A 23,424-nucleotide genomic window follows, 5' to 3' on the forward strand; every position below is an offset into this window, starting at 1 on the left:
GAAGAGTGAGGGGAGAGGTGAGAGACAGGGATGTGAGTAAGTGGAAGGGGGAGAGGGAGAATGAGGGAGAGGTGAGAGAGGGATGTGAGTAAGTGGAAGGGTAAGAAGTTGTGGAGCAGAGAAAAAGGGAGTGGAGGAGGGCTGAGGGGGAGGGGATGGGATTGAGAGAGGGTGGGGAGTGACTGAGGGAAGGGGAGAGAGTGAGAGTGAGGGGAAGGAGGCAGTGGGAGACAGAGTGAGTAAGACTGAGTGGAGGAAAGGGGAGGAGTGAACGAGGGGAAGGGGGAGAGAGGGAGAAAAAGTGTAGAAGGGTGCTGTGTTAGAAAATGGACTGAAAACAAAATGTAATGTAGCCCGTTTTAACGGGCTTAACGGCTTGTAGAGATATAAGCAGATGTGTAGGGGGCCTAACCAATTTGAATGGCTGGAATGGGGGCTGCAACTCTGCTCACCCCTGGTCTAGAATGTGCTCAGCTTCTTAGTTATTTAGGAAAGATGAAGTTTATTTTGGCTCAGCTCTACTGGGTTCGAGGGTCAACTTGGTGTGCTTTTGGGAGCGGTTGACACATGTGCTGCAGGGAAAAGTGCATGAGGGCGTTAGATACCCCATGGGCCAGTTTTGAAAAAAAATCCACCAGGCTGATAATCTCCTGCAATCTGCTCCTGTCTCGTATTGTGCCTGCCAGCCACATTTTGAAAGAGAAACTCTGCAAGGAGTTTCCCTTGGAAAATGAGCTTGTAGTCCTTTGGAATAAAGTGTCCATGAAACTACAGAATGCTTGGAAGTGGAATGTCACAGCCCCCTCTATTGTGAGTTGACATGTTTTATTTCAAATAGGACACCACCACCCATGTTACTGTCTTCTCACTTTCTCCCTGCTTTCAACGACTTGTCACAGAACTGCAGAGTAGTAAATGTGTTCAGTTTGATTTAAAAGAAAAAAAAACAGGTTCTTCACTAGTGATGGAAAAGCTGCCAAGCTACTTGCACACATGCTATGGCCAAACTATCCATTTGTGTCCTGTAATATTTTGGAACTTCCTCTCTCCATCACTGCAGATTTTATATAGGCTAAAAATCCTTACCTGTACAGCGCTCAAATGGCATCACAGAGTGCTAGCCGAAAGTCCATACCATGTTGCTTTGTAAATTGGGTCTGCTATGCACTGCTCCATGCCATGATGGCCAGTATCATGACACATTTTATCTATTTTGAGGTATCTTATTTTTTAGAATTTCCTCCGCAGTTCTAAATGGGCTGGTGTTTGTAGGCTGTGTGTTGCTTTGTCGATGTTTTATGCAGTTGTGTATGTAACTTTCTAAATTGCTCAGAGCCTTGTGCACCAAGTGATTAATACATTTTTAATAAAGATAATACTGAATTCTCATAGGTCATATGATTTCTTGTAAGTTGAGTCCAGAAAGCAGAAGCAAAACTTAATGCTGACCTTTTGACATCCTTTAGGATTCCAGCAGCCTTGATCTGATCCGTGTATAACACATCATGCGCTTGCATGTTTCTAAAAAATGAGTTGTTAGGTGCGACTATGGGATTCCATAGACTATGGGAAATTTTAGCTACCTTGTCTGCTTGTTTTACATTGTCTTCTAGAACTACCCTCTTACCCCTGCTGCCAGGAATTTTAAACAGCTAAGGAGAAGGAAAACTTACAAGTTATATGAGCTCATGTTGTCCCAGAGAGCTTTTCCAGCACATCACACCCTCATATACAACTGGTGTGCAAGCATGTTTGGACACTTTAAAAGCTTTACCATTTCTTTCACTCCTTCCCAAAGTAATCAATTGTCCAGTAAATGGCTAGAAATAAACATCATGCATGAGAAATGGCAACGTGTCTCGCTCTGAAGGGCTGACTTTTGAAACGAGCATGTAAGAGAGTGAAGCAGCCATAAAGGGTCATTTTTGCTTTAGAAGGAAACGCGCAAGCTTGACCTGAATTTCCTGTTTGTTTTGTTTTGCTTTCTCCCAGGTTCTCTATTTCCTCACCATGGGACATTTGAAGTAATTAAGAATACAGACATAGATCTGGATAAGAAGATTCCAGAGGATTATTGCCCCCTTGATGTCCAGATTCCTAGTGATCTAGAAGGATCGGCCTACATAAAGGTAATGCCAAGCCATGCGCACATGGCAGGGGAGGTTACTGAGCACTCTTGTTTTCACAACGTAAAATGTGTAAAACTGTAAATGTGCATCTCATAACGGCCTTTTTTTTTTTTTTTATTTGCAGGTCTCGATTCAAAAACAAGCTCCAGATATAGGTGACCTTGGTACAATTAATCTCTTTAAACCTCTGCCAAAATCAAAACCAGGTACGGTGCTACTTTTATGTTTCAGTCTTTGAAGATGAGATTTTTTTTTATTTCATATCCAATCGCAGTTCAGCGTATAAATAATGATCTGCCTGCAGAGAGAAAGCATTTCCAATAAATAGCAGTTGGCTACCCAGGAGAGACAGCGGTAATGGAGTGGATCCACCAAATGATTCGTTTTAAAGTGGTCGTCCATGTTGGTTGGAAACCTTCCTCCTCCCCCAGCTGCTGCATAGTTTTGTGCACCTCTGCTTTTCATTTTTGAACTTGTAAAACCATTTTGAAAATTCCCTAATTCTTCCTCGTGCCTGTCCTGCCTTTTCTTCTCTGGATGGGCCTGACGAGAGCATCCGCCTGCTGGGAACAGGCCAGAGGCCATGCAGGAGTTCTTGAGGTCTGTAAGCTCCAGGGAAGCAGACCTTGCTGGCGGTAATCAATATCCTTGGATCCATAAGAGAGGAAATTCTTGAAGGGCATTGCAGAGTTAGCCCTTTTACATTCAGACATATGCGGGCTGTTAAGAGAGATTTATAAAATGAATGTAAAAGCTCAGCGCAAGCTAAGGTGGGTTTGTGCCTACAATGCTTACCTAGAAGACTTGAGAAGTGGAATCCGGCTTAGTATGTTCTTCATGTAAATGTTTTTTAAAATTTTCAATAACCAAAGCTTTTAAAAAAAAACCCAAAAAAAAAAACGTTTGAATTAGCTTAAAGAGCTGGGTCAAAATAATGCAAGTTTATGTTCTTGGTGACAATTCAACCAGTACTCAAGGTAGATACAGATTAAGGTGAATGGGACTTGATTTCTTCAACAGAAGTGTAAACCTTTCCAGCCACGGTTGCACGTTCAAAGCCATGGACAATTTAGCTCTAATTCTGTAAAAATTTGAAATGGTAATTATTTGCTATAAAATCTTAATGCTGGTCACATTTTCTATAGATTGAAGAGTGGGGCGGGGGATATATGGCTCAAAATATAGTTTGAAGCCTGCTGGAGTATGTCGGCCTGGCAGATCTATCCTTTCGACTTGCTTGGTGGGTCACCCAGCGCACATTTCATCCTCTTTTGGTCCATTTTTTGCCCCCATCTCCACACATGCTTTATGCTTTATTCTCTCTGCTATTTCTTTGCTGTCTCCTTGGCTGTTGTTCTGTACAGAAAAAACTAGATCAGTGCAGTGGCATTGATATAGGTACTTAAAAGATCAGGGTCCTCTCCTTCCCCATCCCAACATTTGGATAATTAAACTAAAGAATCACAGTCTCCCCTCCTGAAGCTCAACATTCATGTTCTGTGTAAACCTTTTAAAACAGAGTGGCCTAGGGGTTTAAAACCCACTTCCCCCCACTGACACTTTTGACTTTGGGCTAGTCACTTTTTTTTTCTCCTTGCCTCAGGTACTCACTTATACTGTAAGGTCTTTGAGGCAGAGACTTATTGTACCTGAATTGTAAAACCAGAAAAGGCTGTCGACTGTCTTGAACATTATTTGGAAAAGGCTGGCTAAAAATCCCAAAAGTTATCAGGTTACCTGAGAACATAAGAAATGCCATGCTGGGTCAGCCCAAGGGTCCATCAAGCCCAGCGTCCTGTTTCCAACAGTGGCCAACCCAGGTTACAGGTTACCTGGCAAGTACCCAAACATTAAATAAGTCACAAGCTACTATTCCTTATTGATTAACAGCAGTTTATGGACTTCTTCTCTAGGAACTTTTTTTAAACCCAGTTACACTAACTACCATAACCACAACCTCTGGCAATGAATTCTGGAGCTTAATTATTTGTTGATTGAAAGAATTTTCTCTGATTAAATGAGCTATTTTCTAACTTCATGGAGTGCCCCGTAGTCCTTTTATTGTCTGAGAGAGTAAATAACCGATTTACATTTACCTGTTCTAGACCTCTCATGATCTTAAAGACCTCTATCATATCCCCCCTCAGTCGTCTCTTCTCCAAGCTGAACAGCCCTAACCTCTTCAGCCTTTCCTCATAGGGGAGCTGTTCCATGCCCTTAATCATTTTGGTCGCCCTTCTCTGCACCTTCTCCAGTGCAACTATATCTTTTTTGAGATGCGATGACCAGAACTGCACACATTATTCAAGGTGCGGTCTCACCATGGAGCGATTATAGAGGCATTAGGGAGGGTGGGCGGGCCTGCCTATTCCAATCTGGATTAAATGATGAAGTGCTGTCCTAGATCAGGTTTTTTGTCACTTTCTCCCTCTCTTAAATACTCACTCTCACCTATCCAATCCCCCTCATTTCCTATCTCATACCCTGTACCCCCTTGTTCTCATCTCCCAGCCCCTTTGCCCACTCTCTCACAGCTTCGGTTTGTACTTTCTCTCCCCTTCTTCCCACCTTCCCTCCTCCTGTCTTCATTTTCTCTTTGTTCCTGCTCTAGGTGACCCTCCCTGCACCACACCAGACCACAAGGTCCACCCCTTCCACCAGCCGGAGGAAAGCAGCGCCTGTGCTTTTTACCTACTTTCTCCTCTGACAGCTGTACTCTGAAGTATGGCTGTATAGGACTATAGGGCGCCACATGATTCAGATTTTGTTCTAAAGCCAGGAGAAGAGGAAGCGGGCAGTCACAGATAAGCACTGTGGCTACTTTCCTGCTGCCAGTAGAAGGACAGCTGTGGTGGGAAGGGGCTGGGAGGAGCAGCTCAGATTCTAATGGCCGTATCCTAAATGTTTCATCATCTGCATCCTCATTTTCCACCTGTTTTCCAGTGTTGGGCCAGTTGATGTGAGTTGTCCCTTCATGGATCCTTGTTAGGGGGGGGGGGGGGGGAGGTTTGCTGGGCTTTAAGGTTCTCCTAGGGCACCTAATACCCTTGCACTATCCATGGGTTACAGGTGGGGGGCAAGAAGTGTCGGATTTTAAAGTTATTACTGGAAGGAGCTGGGCTTTTTATTTGTTTATTTTTTTGTGGGCCTGGGACAGCCTGAATGAACAGTGGGAGGGGGGGGACAGCATAGTAATTTGCACAAGGCAGCAAAATAGCCAGCACCAGTCCTGACTGAAGGCAGAGAGGAGTGCGTGTGATTGTTCCCGCTCCCCCTCCCCCAAGAAGGTAGGACGCTTTGGTGGCTGATGGGAAAACTCACGCGTTTGTGCTTTTCAGGTGCGCCGCACTGGCAGATAAAACTGGAGGCTGCCCAAAATGTTCTCCTGTGCAAGGAAATCTTTTCCCAGTTGTCCCGTGAAGCTGTTCAGATTAAATCACAAATCCCTCACATTGTTGTGAAGAATCAGATCATCTCGCAGCCTTTTCCAGGTAAGAAGGATCCCAGTCTTGTTACTCAGGCTACAAAAGAGCCCCTGAGTGGGAAGTAATGCTTGTTTTGAATTTTTTTTTGTTTGTTTTGTTCTCTTTCCCCCCCCCCTTGTAAGACCAGAAATATTCCCAGAGCATGAGTTTTCGTCCTTGACATATGACGACTAAGGAATCTGAAAAAATGGATGCGGGCCCAGTATGTTCTGCTGCTGCTCATGCTCAGTCCAGAAACCTCATTTTACTGGAGAGAGACAACACGGGGGAAGGGTGGACAGGGTGCGCTACCCTTTTCTCTTTCTTTCTCTGTTTGCACCCAGCCACTCCGCACCATGTACATCGAATAGCTCCGTAGAAATAAATAAATAGCAGTACCAATCTCGCATCGTTCATCCCCAGATTTCTGACCCTCTTTCCTTCACTCCCCTCCTTTTATTCCCTCGTCCTTCCACCTTATTGGGGGGGTTGCTTCTTCCTGTAGGACGGGGTTCTCGGGCTTCACCTCCTCACCGTTGCAGCCAGCTCTGCCCATGTCCTGGCTACGGCAGGTTAGCTCATGGTTCCTCTGTGCCGCCTTCAGCCCTAACAGGATGTCATAGGACGTTCCACACATTACCATAACATTTTTCCTCTTAATATTTCATTTTTGGGGAATAACTGCGGACTTTTTTGAAGACCAACAAGCAAACAGGAGTCGAGGTGCAAGGGAAGTACGTAAAGCCCTCAGGTTTCCACTGAAAAAGGTGATGCAAGTGAGCTTTGAGATAGATTTAACATTGGCGGGGGAGGGGGAAGCCAGCATCCTGGTACTTGCTACTTAGATTAGCTGGCAAAGGTGCTTTAAAGTAAATTAACCCAGACTACTATTTTGAACCATTTGTATCCCTTTGTTACAAGGATACATTTTAAAAAGAGGGATGTCATTTGCTGGACCCGCTTCCGATGTTGCCATGTTTCCCACAGTGTTATGTTGTGTGAATGTGGCTGTCATCCAGTGATGAGAACAAGCAACTCCCATGAAATGAAGGGGGGAAAAAATGGATAACGTTATCATTTGCAGTCCAAAATTAATTGTAATTTGCCTTGTACAATATGTTTTGAAAAAGGCGAACAAGAAATGTTTAAATAACATAAGAACATAAGAAAATGCCATACTGGGTCAGACCAAGGGTCCATCAAGCCCAGCATCCTGCTTCCAACAGTGGCCAATCCAGGCCACAAGAACCTGGCAAGTACCCAAAAACTAAGTCTATTCCATGTAACCATTGCTAATGGCAGTGGCTATTCTGTAAGTGAACTTAATAGCAGGTAATGGACTTCTCCTCCAAGAACTTATCCAATCCTTTTTTAAACACAGCTATACTAACTGCACTAACCACATCCTCTGGCAACAAATTCCAGAGTTTAATTGTGCGTTGAGTAAAAAAGAACTTTCTCCGATTAGTTTTAAATGTGCCCCATGCTAACTTCATGGAGTGCCCCCTAGTCTTTCTACTAACCGAAAGAGTAAATAACCGATTCACATATATCGTTCTAGACCTCTCATGATTTTAAACATCTCTATCATATCCCCCCTCAGTCGTCTCTTCTCCAAGCTGGAAAGTCCTAACCTCTTTAGTCTTTCCTCATAGGGGAGCTGTTCCATTCCCTTTATCATTTTGGTAGCCCTTCTCTGTACCTTCTCCATCGCAATTATATCTTTTCTGAGATGCGGTGACCAGAATTGTACACAGTATTCAAGGTGCGGTCTCACCATGGAGCGATACAGAGGCATTATGACATTTTCCGTTTTATTCACCATTCCCTTTCTAATAATTCCCAACATTCTGTTTGCTTTTTTGACTGCCGCAGCCCACTGAACCGACGATTTCAATGTGTTATCAACTATGACACCTAGATCTTTCTTGAGTTGTAGCACCTAATTTGGAACCCAACATTGTGTATTTATAGCATGGGTTATTTTTCCCTATATGCATCACCTTGCACTTATCCACATTAAATTTCATCTGCCATTTGGATGCCCAATTTTCCAGTCTCACAAGGTCTTCCTGCAGTTTATCACAATCTGCTTGTGATTTAACTACTCTGAACAATTTTGTATCATCTGCAAATTTGATTATCTCATTCATCGTATTTCTTTCCAGACCATTTATAAATATATTAAAAAGTAAGGGTCCCAATACAGATCCCTGAGGCACTCCACTGTCCACTCCCTTCCACTGAGAAAATTGTCCATTTAATCCTACTGGTGCTAATCACTTGTTTATCGCGGATCAACTTTTTTTTTTTTTTTTTTTTTTTTTTTGCAGTGGCTTGTGGATCCCAGATAACATCAGGTCATAGGGGATACGTCTGATGTGCCCAAGATTTCTGGGTTTAGAGGATTCATTTTCTTATTGAAATCGCTTTGCTAAGGATTGGGAAGCATAGAAGGTCAAGCCCTGCCTGTTTTGTGACTCGTAGGGATCATTTTCAGTCTGGCCACACTGGGACAAAGACTGTGTACACTCGGGCTTTGCAACAATTCTCAAAGCCAAAATACACATGTAGTTCCTCTTTGAAACATGCCATGGGTATAAAAGGTACATGGTCACTTGCACCCACAATTTGTGTGGGTAGAAAAGTGCGCACATGGATTTGAAACGCGCATAACTTTCCTCCCCTGACCTAAACACGACCCTGGGAATGCCTCCTTTCAATTTAGGTTGGAGTCCACGTGCTGCTGAATGTTATCCACTTTGAAGCGCTGAAAAAAGTGCGAAAAGTGGAATATAAAAAATAAATAACAGCATTGGGTGATTTTCTGACTGCTGATTTATGCACGTGAAAGTTTTGGGGTTTTTTTTAACCCCCTAGAAATGGCTTTTGAAACTGCCCTCATCTGCTCCTAGATTTGTTGCACCAGTCCTCGGCAGGGCAGGCTGCAGCTGCGCCCTGACAGATGGGGTCCCCGCCAGGTGTCTGCTGTGGATTTTATACGCAGAGGGGAACGCCTCAGAGCAGTTCTGAATTTTTTTTTACTCTCTGCACACAGGGTTACAACTGTCAATTTCCTTTTGTCACTCCTCAAATGACAAGAAATCTCAGAAGCCTTCAGAGAAGCAGAGCACAGAGGATCATCTCTATGTGCTGGAACACAATTTACATCAGCTGATTAGAGAGGTTAGTGCATTTTGGGTGAAGGATAAGTGTGCTCAATTTCATTCATGCCTGGACTTTGCGGATTCGGGGCAAATGACACCAAATAACCAAATGGTTGACATAGAAAGATGCGGTCACTAGTCATGGTGGCTGTGGCCTCTAGGGGAATTTATTTGTTCCATATCTATGACATGTAAAGTAATCTCTAACCAGGTCTAATGGACAGGTTTTTTATTTCATTGGGAGAGAGGGAAAACAGGTGAGGAGAAGCCTTAATTTCTTAAAAAAAAAAAAAAAAAAAAGTGATATTCTAGGTCATGTAAATGCTGCTACCAAGCAGTGGAAATTTTGCTGGGGGAGAGGAGATGAGATTAACATCTGCCACGTTGTCCCTACTTACTTGCCCAGTGGTTGAGCAGTTTCCAAGCTTTTGTCATATCCACAATCACACAGCCCTATCTGTTAACCCAAAAGGGAAAGATGGTCTAGCCAAGAGCTTTTTATGTAGATGTATGAAACTCATTCTTAATAACTAAACTTTGGGAATGCAAATGTAGCTGTATGCCTACAGAACGGAGATTTGTTATGCATTGCACACCTTTCTCCCAGGACAAGCAGCAGGATGGTAGTCCTCACAGATGGGTGACATCATCAGATGGAGCCTTGCCACAGAACAAAGTTTCTAGAACTTTGACTGGCACACTGAGCATGCCACCAACCCCATGGCTAAACGGGGGGTCCCCCTTCAGTCTCTCTTTTTCCATACAGCGATTGCCTCGCGGTTACTGGAGCTCTGTGAGAATTTTTTCCTTACACGGAATACTTCGAAGTTTTCTTCCATTTTTTCCCCCCACTTTGGGGTCCCCTATTGCACACAGACTTCTCAGTCCGTTTTGCGCTTCTGTGGTCTGTTCCTGGCTGTTTACCTCCTGGTGGTCGACTGTCACTGACTGCATGCCGCCTCTTTTTTTTTATCATGGCGACCGGTTTTCGCAAGAGCCCAGAATGTCCGCAGACTATGTCCATAACGGACCCACGCGACATCTGCGTCCTGTGTCTCGGGCCTTCCCATGACATCCGTCAATGTCCAAGCTGTGCTCAGATGACCCCCCAAAGGCCGGAGCGCCCTCCTGGAGAAGTTGGAGCACTTGTTTGGTTCCAAGCAATCTGCTCCATCGATTCCAGTGCCGGGTGCATCGAGTCATGGGGATCACTCTGACTAGGGACCTTCCCCATTGATGCCCCGCCGAGGAATGGGAAACCGCCCCTCACTGGCATTGACGCGTTGGAAGGCTTCCGCATCGTCGTCTTCGGCACCAGAGAAGGACGGGGCCAAGCACCGTGGGAAACACTGGCACAGACTGTTATCACCGTCCGGTGCTGGCACTGACACCATAGCGGCCTCGACCGAGTCCCCTCCGGGGAGAGGAGGCCCCAGCCTCCTCTGGACCCGGGAGCCCAGGGCATTCCCCACCGATATCTGTGCCGGGCACCGAGCCTCCACGGACCCTCGTGGACGCTCCAGTGTCACCCAGCCTGCCTCCTTCTCCAGGGTCGGTTTTGTCCCACACCCTCGTTTCAAGAGGAGGTGGACCGCGTGATCCAGCAGGCAGTGGTCATTGCCCTTCAGGGCCTTCAGCCGCCACAGATATTGGCCCACATACCGGCATTGGAACCGGCGCCCTCCATGTTGGCATCTCTCCTGGAAAGGCTGGACGTGCTGCTCAGTAGTTTGCTGACGCAGCCAATACCGGCGGGCCCCTCTGTGCCCAACCAACCACCGGTGCCTCCTCCAATCTCGATCCCGATTCCAGGCTCCTCGAAGGAGGAAGATGCAGCTCCGGGGTCGGAACCACTTATGCCAGAGCCTGTCCCTGGGCCATCGGGCCTCCCGGTGCCCCGGCGTCCCTCGCAGATCCTGGTGCCCTTGATAACTGGCATCACTGCTGTCGGTGCCACCTCGCCGTCCATTGGTACCCGCATCCCGTAGCCTGGGTTTTAGCCTCTCTCCTCGACCCAGGCGCTTTGCCAGTGAGGAAGAGGTCCCCTATGACCCATGGGGGGACGCCTCCTCTGAACATTCCTCAGAGGCCTCCGAGGAACTTCTTTCAGAGCCTCCCCCCCCCCCCCCCCCTCCCCCGGAAGAGAGACTGTGCTCACCTCCGGAATATCTCTTCTTTTCCAGTTTCATCAGGGAGATGGCGGAAATCATTCCATTCCAACTTTCAACAGAGGAAGACCCTGCCACAAGATGTTGGAGATCCTACAGTTTGTGGACCTCCTTCATCGTCTCTGGGAACATCCAGGTACTGTGCCTCCAGTCAAAGGAAGACGGATCCCACCTACCTAGTGCAACAGGCTTTGGGTTTTCAGAAGAGCCAGTTTGCCACATCAGTCAGTAGTAGTTGAATCAGCCCAGAAAAAGGCCAAGAGGAGCCACCCTCATTCCTCCGCCCCACCAGGAAAAGACCAGAGGGCCTTAGACGCCCTAGGTCGAAGGGTTTTCCAGGGTTCTATGCTGATTGTTTGCATAGCTGATTTCCAGTTATAGATGAATCAGTATAACAGGAAACTCTGTTAACAAGTCCAGGAGTTCTTGGAGACCCTGCCACAGCAGTTTCAGGAGGGACTGGAATCCATCCTCCAGAAAGGATTGGAGGCTGGAAAACACGGTGAGGGTGGGCCTGTGATGTTTTGAAACAGCATCAAGGGTCTCAGTGGCGGGCATTAGTTCCAGATGCTGGGCCTGGCTAAAGGCCTCAAACCTTCGTCCGGAGGTCCAAGAAAAATTGGCTGACCTCCCTTGTACAGGAGAAAACCTGTTTGGGGACAAAATCTGTGACACAGTGGCCCAACTCATGGACAACCATGAGATCCTATGTCAGCTGTCCACTACTACCTCTGATGCATCCTCAGCAACCCATAGAGGTCCACGTAGGGATACCAGGAAGCAGTTTTACAAGCAACGGAGATACTACCCTCCGGCCTTCAGTGCTCGTGCGGCTTGGTCCTACCAAAGAGGCTACGCTCGCCAGCAAAGAACGCCTAGAGCTGAGCCAGCTCCCCAGCGTGGTCCTGCAGCTGGGTTTTGACTGACATCCAGAGAGCAGAAACCAGTTCCCTCTGCCCGCACAGTCCGACCCACCTGTGGGAAGTCATCTCTGCCACTTCGTCAACAATTGGTTCCCAATTACCACCGACTGATGGGTATTGTCCATCATAGCTCACGGTTACCGCCTGAATCTCCTCACTGTTCTCCAGGCTCCCCACCCTCCCCGGCATGGAGCCTTGTGGAACACGCAGCGACCCTCGAGTTAGAACGCTTGGCCTGCTACAGTCCAGAGCTGTGGAACAGTTTCCTTGGGCTCAGCGGGGGCGGGGGGTTCTACTCCCAGTATTTTCTCATCCCAAAAAGGACAGGCGGCCTCTGTCCCATCCTTGAAGTTCGAGCCTTAAACAGGTTCCTTCGCAGAGAACAGTTCAAAATGGTGTCCTTGGGCACCTTACTTCCGCTTCTGTATCAAGGGGAATGGCTCTGCACTCTGGATCTACAGGATGCTTATGCACACATTGTGATTTTTCCACCTCATCACAAATATCTGCATTTTGTAGTTGGCCACTGACACTTCCAGTGCAGGGTTCTCCCCTTCGGGCTAGCCTCCGCGCCCCAGGTCTTCACAAAGTGCCTGGCAGTGATGGGAGCACATTTTCGCCGGAACGGGGTACATGTGTTCCCATATCTGGACAATTGGCTCATCAAGAGTTCATCAAAAGAGGGGGGGGGGCCCTTCAGTCCCTCAATGTGATGTTAAGCCTCCTCCAGTCACTGGGGTTTCTTGTGAACTACTCGAAATCCCAGCTGACTCCGTCCCAGCGACTGACCTTCATAGTAGCAGACCTGGATACCACAGTGGCCAAGGCATTCCTCTCCAACGAAAGCATTGCCACCCTGGCCAGGCTGGCCAGATCCATCCACCGCCGGCGGACGGCCTCCGCCTACCTGCTCCTGAAGTTGCTAGGTCACATGGAATCATTGGTGCACGTCACCCCAGTGGCCCGCCTAGCCATGAAGGTCACTCAGTGGACCCTGAGGTCTCAGTGGCACCAAGCCACTCAAACTGTCGGCACTCGTCCAGATAACCAACCCGCTCCAGATCTCCCTCCCCTGGTGGGCGCAGGAATCCAACTTGAGCAAGGGACTTCCCTTTCAGCCCCCGGCTACTCAGGTGACCTTGATCATGGATTCCTCCAACCTAGGCTGGGGAGCCCATGTCAACGGCCTATGTACACAAGGGGTATGGTCGAGAGCCGAGGCGGCCTGCCAGATCAACTTCCTGGAACTCCGTGCGATGCAGTATGCTCTCTATGCATTCCAGGACTGCCTGTCCAACAAGGTTGTCTTGATCCAGACAGACAGCCAGGTAGCCATGTGGTATGTGAACAACAGGGGGGCACAGGCTCTTCCTCTGCCAAGAGGCGGCACAGATTTGGGCCTGGGCCCTGTTGTGTTCCATGCTCCTGTGAGCCATCTACCTGGCAGGCACTGAGAATATAGTGATGGATCGCTTCAGCTGGATATTCCAGCCCCACGAGTGGTCCCTGAATCCCTGTGCAGCGGGCCAGGATCTTCCACCAGTGGGGTCAGCCGGACGTAGATCTTTGTGTCCTCGCAGAACCACAAGGTGGACAGACTCTGCTCCCTACACGGGGACCGAAGGAGACCGGCCGTGGATGCCTTCACCCGCTCCTGGAGTGCGGGCCTCCTATATGCATACCCTCCGATTCCGCTAATAGGCAAGTGTCTCGTGAAACTATTCAGGACCGAAGCTCCATGATTCTTATAGCCCCGCATTGGCCGTATCGGGTCTGGTTTCCCATTCTCTGTGATCTCTCTGTCCAGGAGTCCCTTCGCCTGGGCACCTCGTCCAACCTCATCACGCAGGATCAGGGCAGGGTGCGCCACCCGAACCTCTGGTCTCTGTCCCTAACAGCCTGGATGTTGAAAGGCTAATTCTACGGTCCCTCAACCTTTCTGATAATGTCTCGCGGGTCCTAGTAGCTTCTCGAAAGCCTTAAACATGGAAATCATATCAGGCGAAGTGGAAAAGGTTCTCCTCTTGGTGCACGCAGGAAGGCCTTGACCCCTACTCTTGCCCCACGCCGAGGCTTTTGGACTACCTCTAGTGCCTTTTGGAGTCTGATTTACAGACAACCTCAATCTGGGTACACTTGAGTGCCACTGGTGCCTACCTCTCGGTGCAGCTCTTAGTAGGACACTTCATGAGAGGCTTACTTCAACTGAAGCCTTCAGTACGTCCTTCTGTTGTGGCCTGGGACCTCAACATAGTGCTGGCATGGCTCATGCGGCCTCGGTTTGAGCTCCTGCGCACTTGCAAGTTCAAGCACCCCACTTGGAAGATTCTCTTCCTCGTGGCGGTTACTTCTGCTCGCATAGTCAGTGAGCTCCAGGCCCTAGTGACCTAGCCACCTTACAAGAGGTTCTTCTACGACAGAGTGGTGCTACGCACTCATCCTAAGTTCCTGCCGAAGGTAGTGACTGACTTCCATCTAAATCAGTCCATTGTGCTGCCCACCTTTTTCCGAGGCCACATTCACACCCAGGTGAGTGGGCTCTGCATACCTTGGACTGTAAGCGTGCTCTCGCCTTTTATCTAGTCTGCACCGCAGCCCACAGGCAGTCCATCCAACTCTTTGTCTCCTTCGACAAGAATAGGCTGGGAGTTGCGGTGGGCAAGCAGACCCTCTCCAATTGGTTGGTGGACTTGTATTGCTTTCTGCTACCAGCAAGCAGGCCTTCCACTCGAGGGCTGAGTGAAAGTGCACTCAGTGAGGGCCATGGCAGCGTCAGTGGCGCACTTCCGGGCAGTCCCTATTTCCGAAATCTGCAAGGCCACGACGTGGAGTTCCCTTCACACTTTCGCAGCCCATTACTGTCTGGATAATGACAGTCGACAGGATAGCGTCTTTGGCCAGTCTGTCCTCCGTAATCTGTTTCCAGTGTAACAACCCAACTCTTCCTACCGAAGGTCCAGTATGATGTTCAGGATGCCCGTTGTTGCCAACAGCACACCTGTTGTTGTGCCTGTTGCACATTATTGGGTGCTTGTTGGCCCGAGGTGTTTCGGGGACAGCCTGCAGCTTGCTATTCACCCATCTGTGAGGACTACCATCCTGCTTGTTCTGGGAGAAAGCAGATTTGCTTACCTGTAACAGGTGTTCTCCCAGGACAGCAGGATGTTAGTCCTCATGAAACTCGCCCGCCACCCCGCGGAGTTGGGTTCGCTTACGTTTTCTTATTTTATTTTTCGCTCATGCTTTTTTGCTATAAAATGAGACTGAAGGGGACACCTTGTGGCCACGGGGTTGGTAGCATGCTGGGCATGCTCAGTGTGCCAGTCAAAGTTCTAGAAACTTTGACAAAAGTGTTCCGTGACAGGGCTCTATCTGATTATGTCACCCATCTATGAGGACTAAAATCCTCTGTCCTGGGAGAACCACCTGTTACAGGTAAGCAACTCTGCTTTCTCCATTCTCTCTCTCTCTTGCAGTTTCACAAACAGACCTTGAGTTGTGCAGTGATGCCTCATCCTGCCAGTGCTCCGTTTGGCCTCAAGAGATTGCGACTGGCAGGCCCTCAGGCTTTTGATAAAAATGAAATCAACTCCTTGCAGCAAAGTGAAGGACTTCTGGAAAAGATTATCAAGCAAGCCAAGCACATCTTTCTCAGACGCAGGTGTGCACGCCAACTCTCTGCAGGAACTCTGAAAAGAAGGGTTCCTGCTTGTGTGTGGGGGATGTAGGAATCATGCAAGCATTTTTAGCCATGTCTCTTCTCAGATTATTTATAAACATTTGTTTCCTAGCATGTAGCCAGATAGACTCAGGACCAAAGGGTTTTGTGTTCCCCTGATAGCAGATGGGAGAAGGTCAGGTTTCAAAACTGACGTCACCCTAGATATACCCCTGCAGTGACCTCAGTCCTTCAGTATCTCTCCATCTCCTAGCAGTGGTGTCTTGCAGGATTGCAGCACTAACCCAAAAGAGAAAAAATGTTACCTTCAATTTGGAAAGATCAAGCCCCACTCTCATGCGGTGATACTTAAGGGTCCCTCTCCCAGTTGAGAATTCCTGAGGTGATTTCCGAGATACCTCAGAGATGTGCCTTGGTCCGGTAGCTGGTTCCTGGTGTGGACTTTGCTCCTGAAGCAGTGGGTGGTGAAGGCCTAAACCATCTCCCCGCCCGCAGCCGGAGTTAGCACTGAGACCAAGTAAGTAGAGAAGATCTCCGACGAACCAGAGACATGGAAGGGCTTCAGTAAGTCTTTCCTCTGGTCTCGTTGCTTGGCGTGCTGTACCGATATTGTTCCCGATCCTGTGCGGGCGAGGGAAAGGGATTTTCGGAGCGGGTCGAGTGGCCTCTTGGTGGGCTAGGCCCCGCTTCAGGCTTGGTGGACTCTCCACGTGGCGATCCAGGGCGCCGCCAACTTGTGTGCGGTTTGGTGTGGCGCTATTTTTCCCCTTCTGCCGTCGGTACGCGTGGTGTGGGCTGGCCTCCTGTGCGCCTAACATGCGCGCATAGCTGCGCGCACAACCGCACGCACAAACAGCCGCTTAGTCTTGTGCGCGCTCGAGAAGCATTAACCAGTTAAGCGCACAAGCTACAGAGCTTATAGCTCCAGCAGCAAAGAAGCTCAGACAGCACTCCCTTTGCGCACTGCCTGCCACATTAGGGCTGCACAGTCTGACCTGTAATCCTGCCTGTGTCAGCATTGTGAGGAAGCCCAGGACGGATAGAACTCCCAGAACTTTTCCAAGTCCGGTCCATCCCAGTCTGAGGACAGGTCGGTCACGACCTTGTCTGACAGCACCCTGGACCTGAGCAATTCCTGGTCTGCATCTTCCCCAGGAGAGGACAGTTCAACGGCCCCTACCCCGGTTCTTCCAGGACCAAATATGGCCTTCTCTTGGTTGGAATTTTTCCAGGGTCTTCAAGCCTTTGTTCAGGCGCAGTCAGCCCCTGCCCCAGACTGGGCAGTGCCCACCATCCCAGTCCTGACAGCAGGCCTCTGGACATGCCTCGCCTCACCAAGGGTATTCCTGATAGGGACCCAGCCACCACGGATGATGACTGGGATTCCTTACAGGACGGGGAAAATCCCCCCCCCCCCCCCCCCCCCAGGCCTGGAACCATACCGGACCATACTTCAATTTTTCCACAGAGATGAATTACCGGTCCTAGTCTCCCAGACCCTGAAGATTCTGGGAGTTCTGGGCACAAACCCTATGGCGGAGCCAAAGAAGAACCCCATCCTGGTGTCTCTATGGAAAGCCTCTTGCTATTTCCTGATGCTGGAAGTCATCCAGGAGTTGATTGACCTGGAATGGGATACCCCGGAGGCAAGTTTTAAAGGAAGTCTGTCCTTGGAGGCCTTGTATCCTCTGGACCCAGTGGTCAAGGAATGCTGTATTTCCTGAAAGTGGACACCATGGTCTGCGCTGTCTCAAAGAGAACAACTATCCCTGTTGAGGGAGGGGCGGCCTTGAAGGATGCTCACAATAGGTGGTTAGAATCCATCTTTAAGCAAGCCTTCAACGCGACAGCAATGACACTGCAGATAGCTTCCTGCTGTGCACTGGTGGCTTGCTCCTGTCTGCTTCTCTCTCTCTCGAGAGGCAGATAGCTCTGGGGTGCACGCTGGAGAGGTGATTGAACCCGCCGCAGCCTTCCTAAGGAGTAGCCTCAGTGGTGGTGGCCAGAAGACAGCTATGGTTGCGAAACTGGTCAGCGGACGCAACTTCTAAGGTGAACCTCTCAAAGATGCCCTTTAAGGGATCCCTGCTTATTCGGAAGCGAGTTGGAGAAGCTAGCCAGTAAGTGGGGTGAATCTCCAGTGCCTTGACTATTGGAAGACAGGAAAAAGAGGTTTCAGTGCCCCTCTCCAATGAGGGGTGGGACTATGGGCTCCCAATGCTTCCAGCCCTACAGAAATCCGTTGTTCCAGTCATCTCGACTCTCAGGGAGGTATCAGTCCTTTCCTTTTGGAACCGGCAACCCCAAAGAGGAACAGGTTTGGGCCCAGGCTCAACCTGAGGTTCCCAATGAAGTTATGCCTTCCCATCCACGGGAAGAGGAGATAGGCGGCCGACTTTCCCTCTTCTTCCAGCGATGGGTCGAGATCACGTCAGAAAAATGAGTACTGGGCATCATACGAGAAGGCTACGCTCTGGAATTTCTCAGCACTCCTCTGGATGTATTCATGATGTCTCCTTGCCACTCTCAGCACAAAAGCAGGCAGTGGAGATTACATTTTTTTAAGGCTCCTCAGGATGAGGGCAGTAATCCCACTGCCTATGCCCCAGGAAAATATGGGGCATTATTCCATCATCGTACCCAAGAAGGAAGGTTCCTTTCACCCCATCCTGGACTTCAAGAGTGTCAACTGTCACCTATGAGTGAGTCATTTTCTCATGGAAACTTTGTATGACCATTATGATGGCGTATAATCAGGAGAATTCCTAACCTCCTTGGACCTATCTGAGGCCTACCTACATATTCCAGTCCATCAAGAACATCAACACCTCCTACGATTTGCGGTACTAGGTCGCCATGATTAGTTCCGGGCACTGCCCTTTGGCTTAGCCACCGCCCCCAGAACATTTTCCAAGATTATGATGGTCGTGGTGGCAGCGTTGAGAAGAGAAGGAATCCTGGTATATCCATACTTGGACAACTGGTTGATTCAGGCCAAGTGCATGGAAGTGAGAGCCTCTGGGTGACCTTGCTTCAGGAAATCAGTTGGGTAGTAAACCTGGACAAGAGCATTCTCAAGCCTTTCCAGTCCTTGGAGTATCTGGGAGACTGGTTCAACACCAGGCAGTGCAAGCTCTTCCTCCCAACCACACGGATATGGAAGTTGATGTCCCAGGTGTGTTAATTGATGAATATAATATGCCCGACTGGTATAGAGTTATTTTCAAGTTCTCAGCTTGTTGGCAGCAACCTCGGAAGTGGTGCCAAGGGCGAGAGCACACATGCGCCTACTTCACTGCTCGCTGCTGTCTCGTTGGAACCCGCGTTCTCAAGACTATTCGATTCAGTTCCACTTACCGATGGGAGTTTGCTCTCTCCTCCAGTGGTGGTTGCAGGAGGCTCATCTGAACAGGGGTGGGTCCCTGTCCTTCCCGAACTGGCCGGTTCTCAAAACAGACACGAATCTCCGGGGCTAGGGAGCTCACTGTCAGGAACTCACGGCCCAGGGCTGTTGGATGGAAGAAGAGGCCCTCTAGAACATCAGTCGCCTGGAAGCCCAGGCAGTAAGGCGCCACAGACTCCAAGGTCAAGCAGTCAGCGTAATGTCAGACAACGCAAAGACGGTAGCCTCCATCAACCGCCAGGGAAACACCAAGAGCCAGCAAGTGTCGCAGGAGATAGACCTCCTTATAGAGTGGGCAGAAATATATCTACAGATAATACGGCCTCCCACATCACAGGAAGAGACAACGTGAGAGCAGACTTTCTAAGCAGGAAGAGTCTAGTTCTAGGAGAGTGGGTGTTGTCAGGCAAAGCCTTTCAACTGATAGTAGATCACTGGGACCTCCCATCAACCTACTGGCTGCATCTCACAATGCGAAGGTTCCCCTTTCTTCAGTCGCAGAAGAGAACTGTGCTCCCTGGGAATCAACACCCTCAATCTTCTCTGAATGGAAGAAGAGTTTCTGTACACCTTCACTCTGTGGCCCCTCATGGGCAAGGTCAATTGCAGAATTGAACACCAGAGAGATTTAGTCTTACTAGTAGCTCCAGATTAGCCCAGGCATCCATGGTAGGGTGGACATGTGGAGACTCCTGATGGAGAACACCCCCCCCCCCCCCCCCGTGCCTCCCACCACACAGGGACCAGCTGCAGCAGGGACTATTTATGTTGTACAGTCTGGTGCTTGAGAGGGCTCGCCTGATGAAGCGAGAATATTCTGCGGCGGTAATAATCACCTTACTTCGAGATCGAAAGTTCTCCATGTTCCTAGCAGATGTGCAGATCTGGAGAGTATTTGAGGCCTGGTGCGTGGAATGCAGTGTTCCCCCCTCGGGCAGTCAAAATACCACTTATTCTGGAATTTTTGTAGGACGGCTTGAATAAAGGTTTGGCCCCTTAACTCCTCGAAGGTGCAAGTAGTGGCTCTCTCCTGTTTCAGGGGTGAGGTATCTGCTCACCTGGATGTGGTCATTTTTCTGAAGGGAGTGAAGCACCATCGGCATCCCCTACAGTTGTGGAATCTTAAACTAGTATTGGAATTCTTGGCGTGTCCCGCTTTTCGGCTGCTGCGCAGTCTTTCCTTGCGTTTATTAACCTTGAAAACGATGTTTCTGGTTGGCTCTATGCTCGGCATGTTGCATCTCTGAATTGCAGGCATTGTCATGTCAGGAACCATTCCTCCGGATGACTCAAGGAGCATTAAAACTTCGTACCATTCCATCCTTCTTGCCCAAGGTAGTCTTGGAGTTTCATTTGAATCAGTCCATTTCGTTGCTATCCCTAGATAATCTCAAGGGCGCGAAGGAATATTGCCTCCTCCGTCATTTGAATGTTATAAGAGCATAAGAACATGCCATACTGGGTCAGACCAAGGGTCCATCAAGCCCAGCATCCTGTTTCCAACAGTGGCCAATCCAGGCCATAAGAACCTGGCAAGTACCCAAAAACTAAGTCTATTCCATGTTACTGTTGCTAGTAATAGCAGTGGCTAATTTCCAAGTCAACTTAATTAATAGCAGGTAATGGACTTCTCCTCCAAGAACTTATCCAATCCTTTTTTAAACACAGCTATACTAACTGCACTAACCACATCCTCTGGCAACAAATTCCAGAGTTTAATTGTGTGTTGAGTGAAAAAGAACTTTCTCCGATTAGTTTTAAATGTGCAACATGCTAACTTCATGGAGTGCCCCCTAGACTTTTGGTGCAGTATCTGGAAGTTTCAGAACCAGTCCAGAAGACTGACCACCTGTTTGTCCTTCATAGTGGAAGGAAGCAGGGTGAACCAGCTTCGCAGGCTACCAAAGCTTACTAGATTAAGGAGGTGGTCACGGGAGCCTATGTGATGGAAGCAGGAAAGATTTTACCTTCTCGGGTTAAAGCTCATGCCACCAGAGCTCAGGCGGTCTCATGGGCAGAAGTTAGACTGCTGTCTCCCGCCGATATCTGCCGAACAGGTTCTATCTCCTGGACCTACAGGCCTGTGAGGATGCAGTCTTTGCAAGGGTGGTGTTAACTGGACCGCAGGCTGCCTCCCGCCCCGATCAGGAATAGCTTTTGTACATCCCATTGGTCCTGAGTCTATCTGGTTACTCGCTAGGAAATGGAGAAATTACTATCCCCAGAGAGCTTACAATCTAAGTTTTGTACCTGAGGCAATGGAGGGTAAAGTGACATGCCCAAGGTCACAAGGAACGGACAAGCGGGACTCGAACCCTGGTGACTGGTTCATAACCCGCTGCTCTAACCACTAGGCTATTCCTCCTCCCTAGTTATCAGTATGTTCTGTTTTGTTCATATGTGAAGCCAAGAAGTCGCCCCTTAACACTCACCATGAGGGGGCGGAGTCCTCTGAAAATGAAAGTAAAATAGGGTAGTGATGTGTTTTTTTTTTTTTTTGTTTGTTTCTTTTTTAGAACTGCCAGAACCGTTGACAGCCTTGCCAGTCGTATTGAGGATCCCCAGATACAGGCCCATTGGTCAAACATAAATGATGTTTATGAATCCAGTGTAAAAGTTTTAATCACATCTCAAGGTTACGAACAAATATGCAAGTAAGTATTACAAATCCTGTGTTATAGGAACCGGAGTTCAGGTCTTGCGTTTCTCTTCTGCACCTTCATTATAAGCGCCTGTAGGTTCCAGACTATGGCTGGACTGATGCCTCAGATGGGTGCACAAGACAACGGGACCAAACATCTTATGAACTGCATTGGCTTCCAGTTTAACAAGTCAAATGTATTGTATCTAAAGGGGGTCCTGTCTGTCTCGAACTGGTTAGAATAGTGTTTCGTGTAATGTATCTCAAGATTTATTTATATAAGAACATGACAGCAGATAAGGCCCTACTGCAGTATCACATCTCCATCTGGTCCTCCTCATCTCTCTGCCAAGAGTCCTCTGTGCTTGCCAATTTCTTGAACTCCAAAACCATTTTTCTCCCTACTATCTTTATTAGGAGGCCATTCCATGCATCTCCCACCCTTTCTGTGAAGCAATGCTTTTGTTATCCATCAGGCTTGAACTATGATCCTTTCTCCTAGAGTTACCTTTTCTCCAAAATATATATATCTTGTGCCTCTATTTTCATCTTTAAAGTATTTGGTATCACTGTTTGCTTTGATATTCTGCCTTTTCCTGGGTGAGGCACAGGCAGGGTACATGTCAATGATACATTCTACCCATAAGCTATGACCTGTAACATAAGTAAAAGAGCAAAATACAGTCAGCTTTAGGGAGACTTGGGATTAATATGAGGGAGGTCACTGCTGGGAGTCTGGAGAACGTCTATGCACAGAGATTAAAGGAAGGTCTGGGAACAGCCAAGCTTTGCATTTTCTTACAGTAAGCAAACTAGCACGTTCCATGGAAAACTCTTGTTAGATACTTATTTCATAGTTTAGATGTGAAGCACGAGTGCCTTTTGCAAATCAGTTTTGCTGCTGCCAGCAGTTGGAAGGTCAGGAGAGCAAGTTGGGAGAATAGACGAGCCCTAGTGGGGAGTGTAGGTGGTCAGCAGCTGAGACAGATGATCTGGCGCCAGTTGGTGTGGGCATTTGAAGACTGAAACGAGTGATTTAAGTTTTACCTGACGTTCAATTAGGAGTCAATGCAGTTTATGAAAAAGTGATTTCACATGATTGGAGAATTTGGCTTCAGGTAGAAGTCTTGTTACTATGTTCTGTAGAAGCTGGAGGCATTTAAAATTGTATTGCAAGATACCATAGAATAAGGCATCTTGAGTGTTTGATGGAGGCTAGATATGTTTCTCAAATAAATTGCTTAGTTGATAAATCTATTGTGGGTTTGCACAGGAAAGATGTGAGCTTCCATTGAGCAATGGTGATCAAGTTGTACCCCCAAATTGTGTACTGAGTCAGAGTTGTAAGGGTTAACCCTCTCCCCCCTTTCCAGGGTATACATTTGCAGGTCCAACTGTCTCGTGTCCTTTCCTTTGATAATTTTGTTACTAATTATGATTCATGAAATTGTGAACTTGTTGCATGTTTAAAATCTGTGCTCTTTTAGCTTTTAATGCAGGGCTTCCCAAATCTGTCCTGAGGACCCCCCACAGCCTGTCTGGTTTTCAGGTTATCCACAAAGAATATTTTCCTAGCGTGTAGCCAGATGGGCTCAGGACCAGTGGGTTATGTGCTCTTCTGCTAGCAGATGGGAGACGGAGTCAGATTTCAAAGCTGACGCCACCCTAGATATACCCCTGCAGTGACCTCAGCTCCTCAGTATCTCTCAGTCTCCTAGCAGATGCGGACACTATCCCACACACTAGTACAGTGTTAGAAAATTACAGCAAGAAGACAAAATTTACCTTAAGAAGACTAGCCCCATTCTCCTAAGGGTCCCTCCCCCAGTTGAGAATTCCAGAGTTGACTT

General features: G+C 48.2%; 1 protein-coding gene across 2 annotated transcripts in view; it reads left to right on the top strand.

Annotated features, from left to right (window-relative positions):
* Positions 1-23,424, top strand: part of MED17 (mediator complex subunit 17) — a 95,626-nt gene that overhangs the window by 27,003 nt on the left and 45,199 nt on the right. For both annotated transcript variants that reach the window (XM_029602331.1, XM_029602330.1), the window contains exons 4-9: positions 1,993-2,129; positions 2,254-2,335; positions 5,468-5,620; positions 8,652-8,779; positions 15,328-15,512; positions 21,450-21,587. In XM_029602331.1, coding sequence (XP_029458191.1) covers positions 1,993-2,129; positions 2,254-2,335; positions 5,468-5,620; positions 8,652-8,779; positions 15,328-15,512; positions 21,450-21,587 — 823 coding nt within the window. The remainder of the gene's footprint in view (positions 1-1,992; positions 2,130-2,253; positions 2,336-5,467; positions 5,621-8,651; positions 8,780-15,327; positions 15,513-21,449; positions 21,588-23,424) is intronic.

This window comes from Rhinatrema bivittatum, chromosome 5, assembly GCF_901001135.1.
Source record: "Rhinatrema bivittatum chromosome 5, aRhiBiv1.1, whole genome shotgun sequence".
Classification (NCBI taxonomy): domain Eukaryota; kingdom Metazoa; phylum Chordata; class Amphibia; order Gymnophiona; family Rhinatrematidae; genus Rhinatrema; species Rhinatrema bivittatum.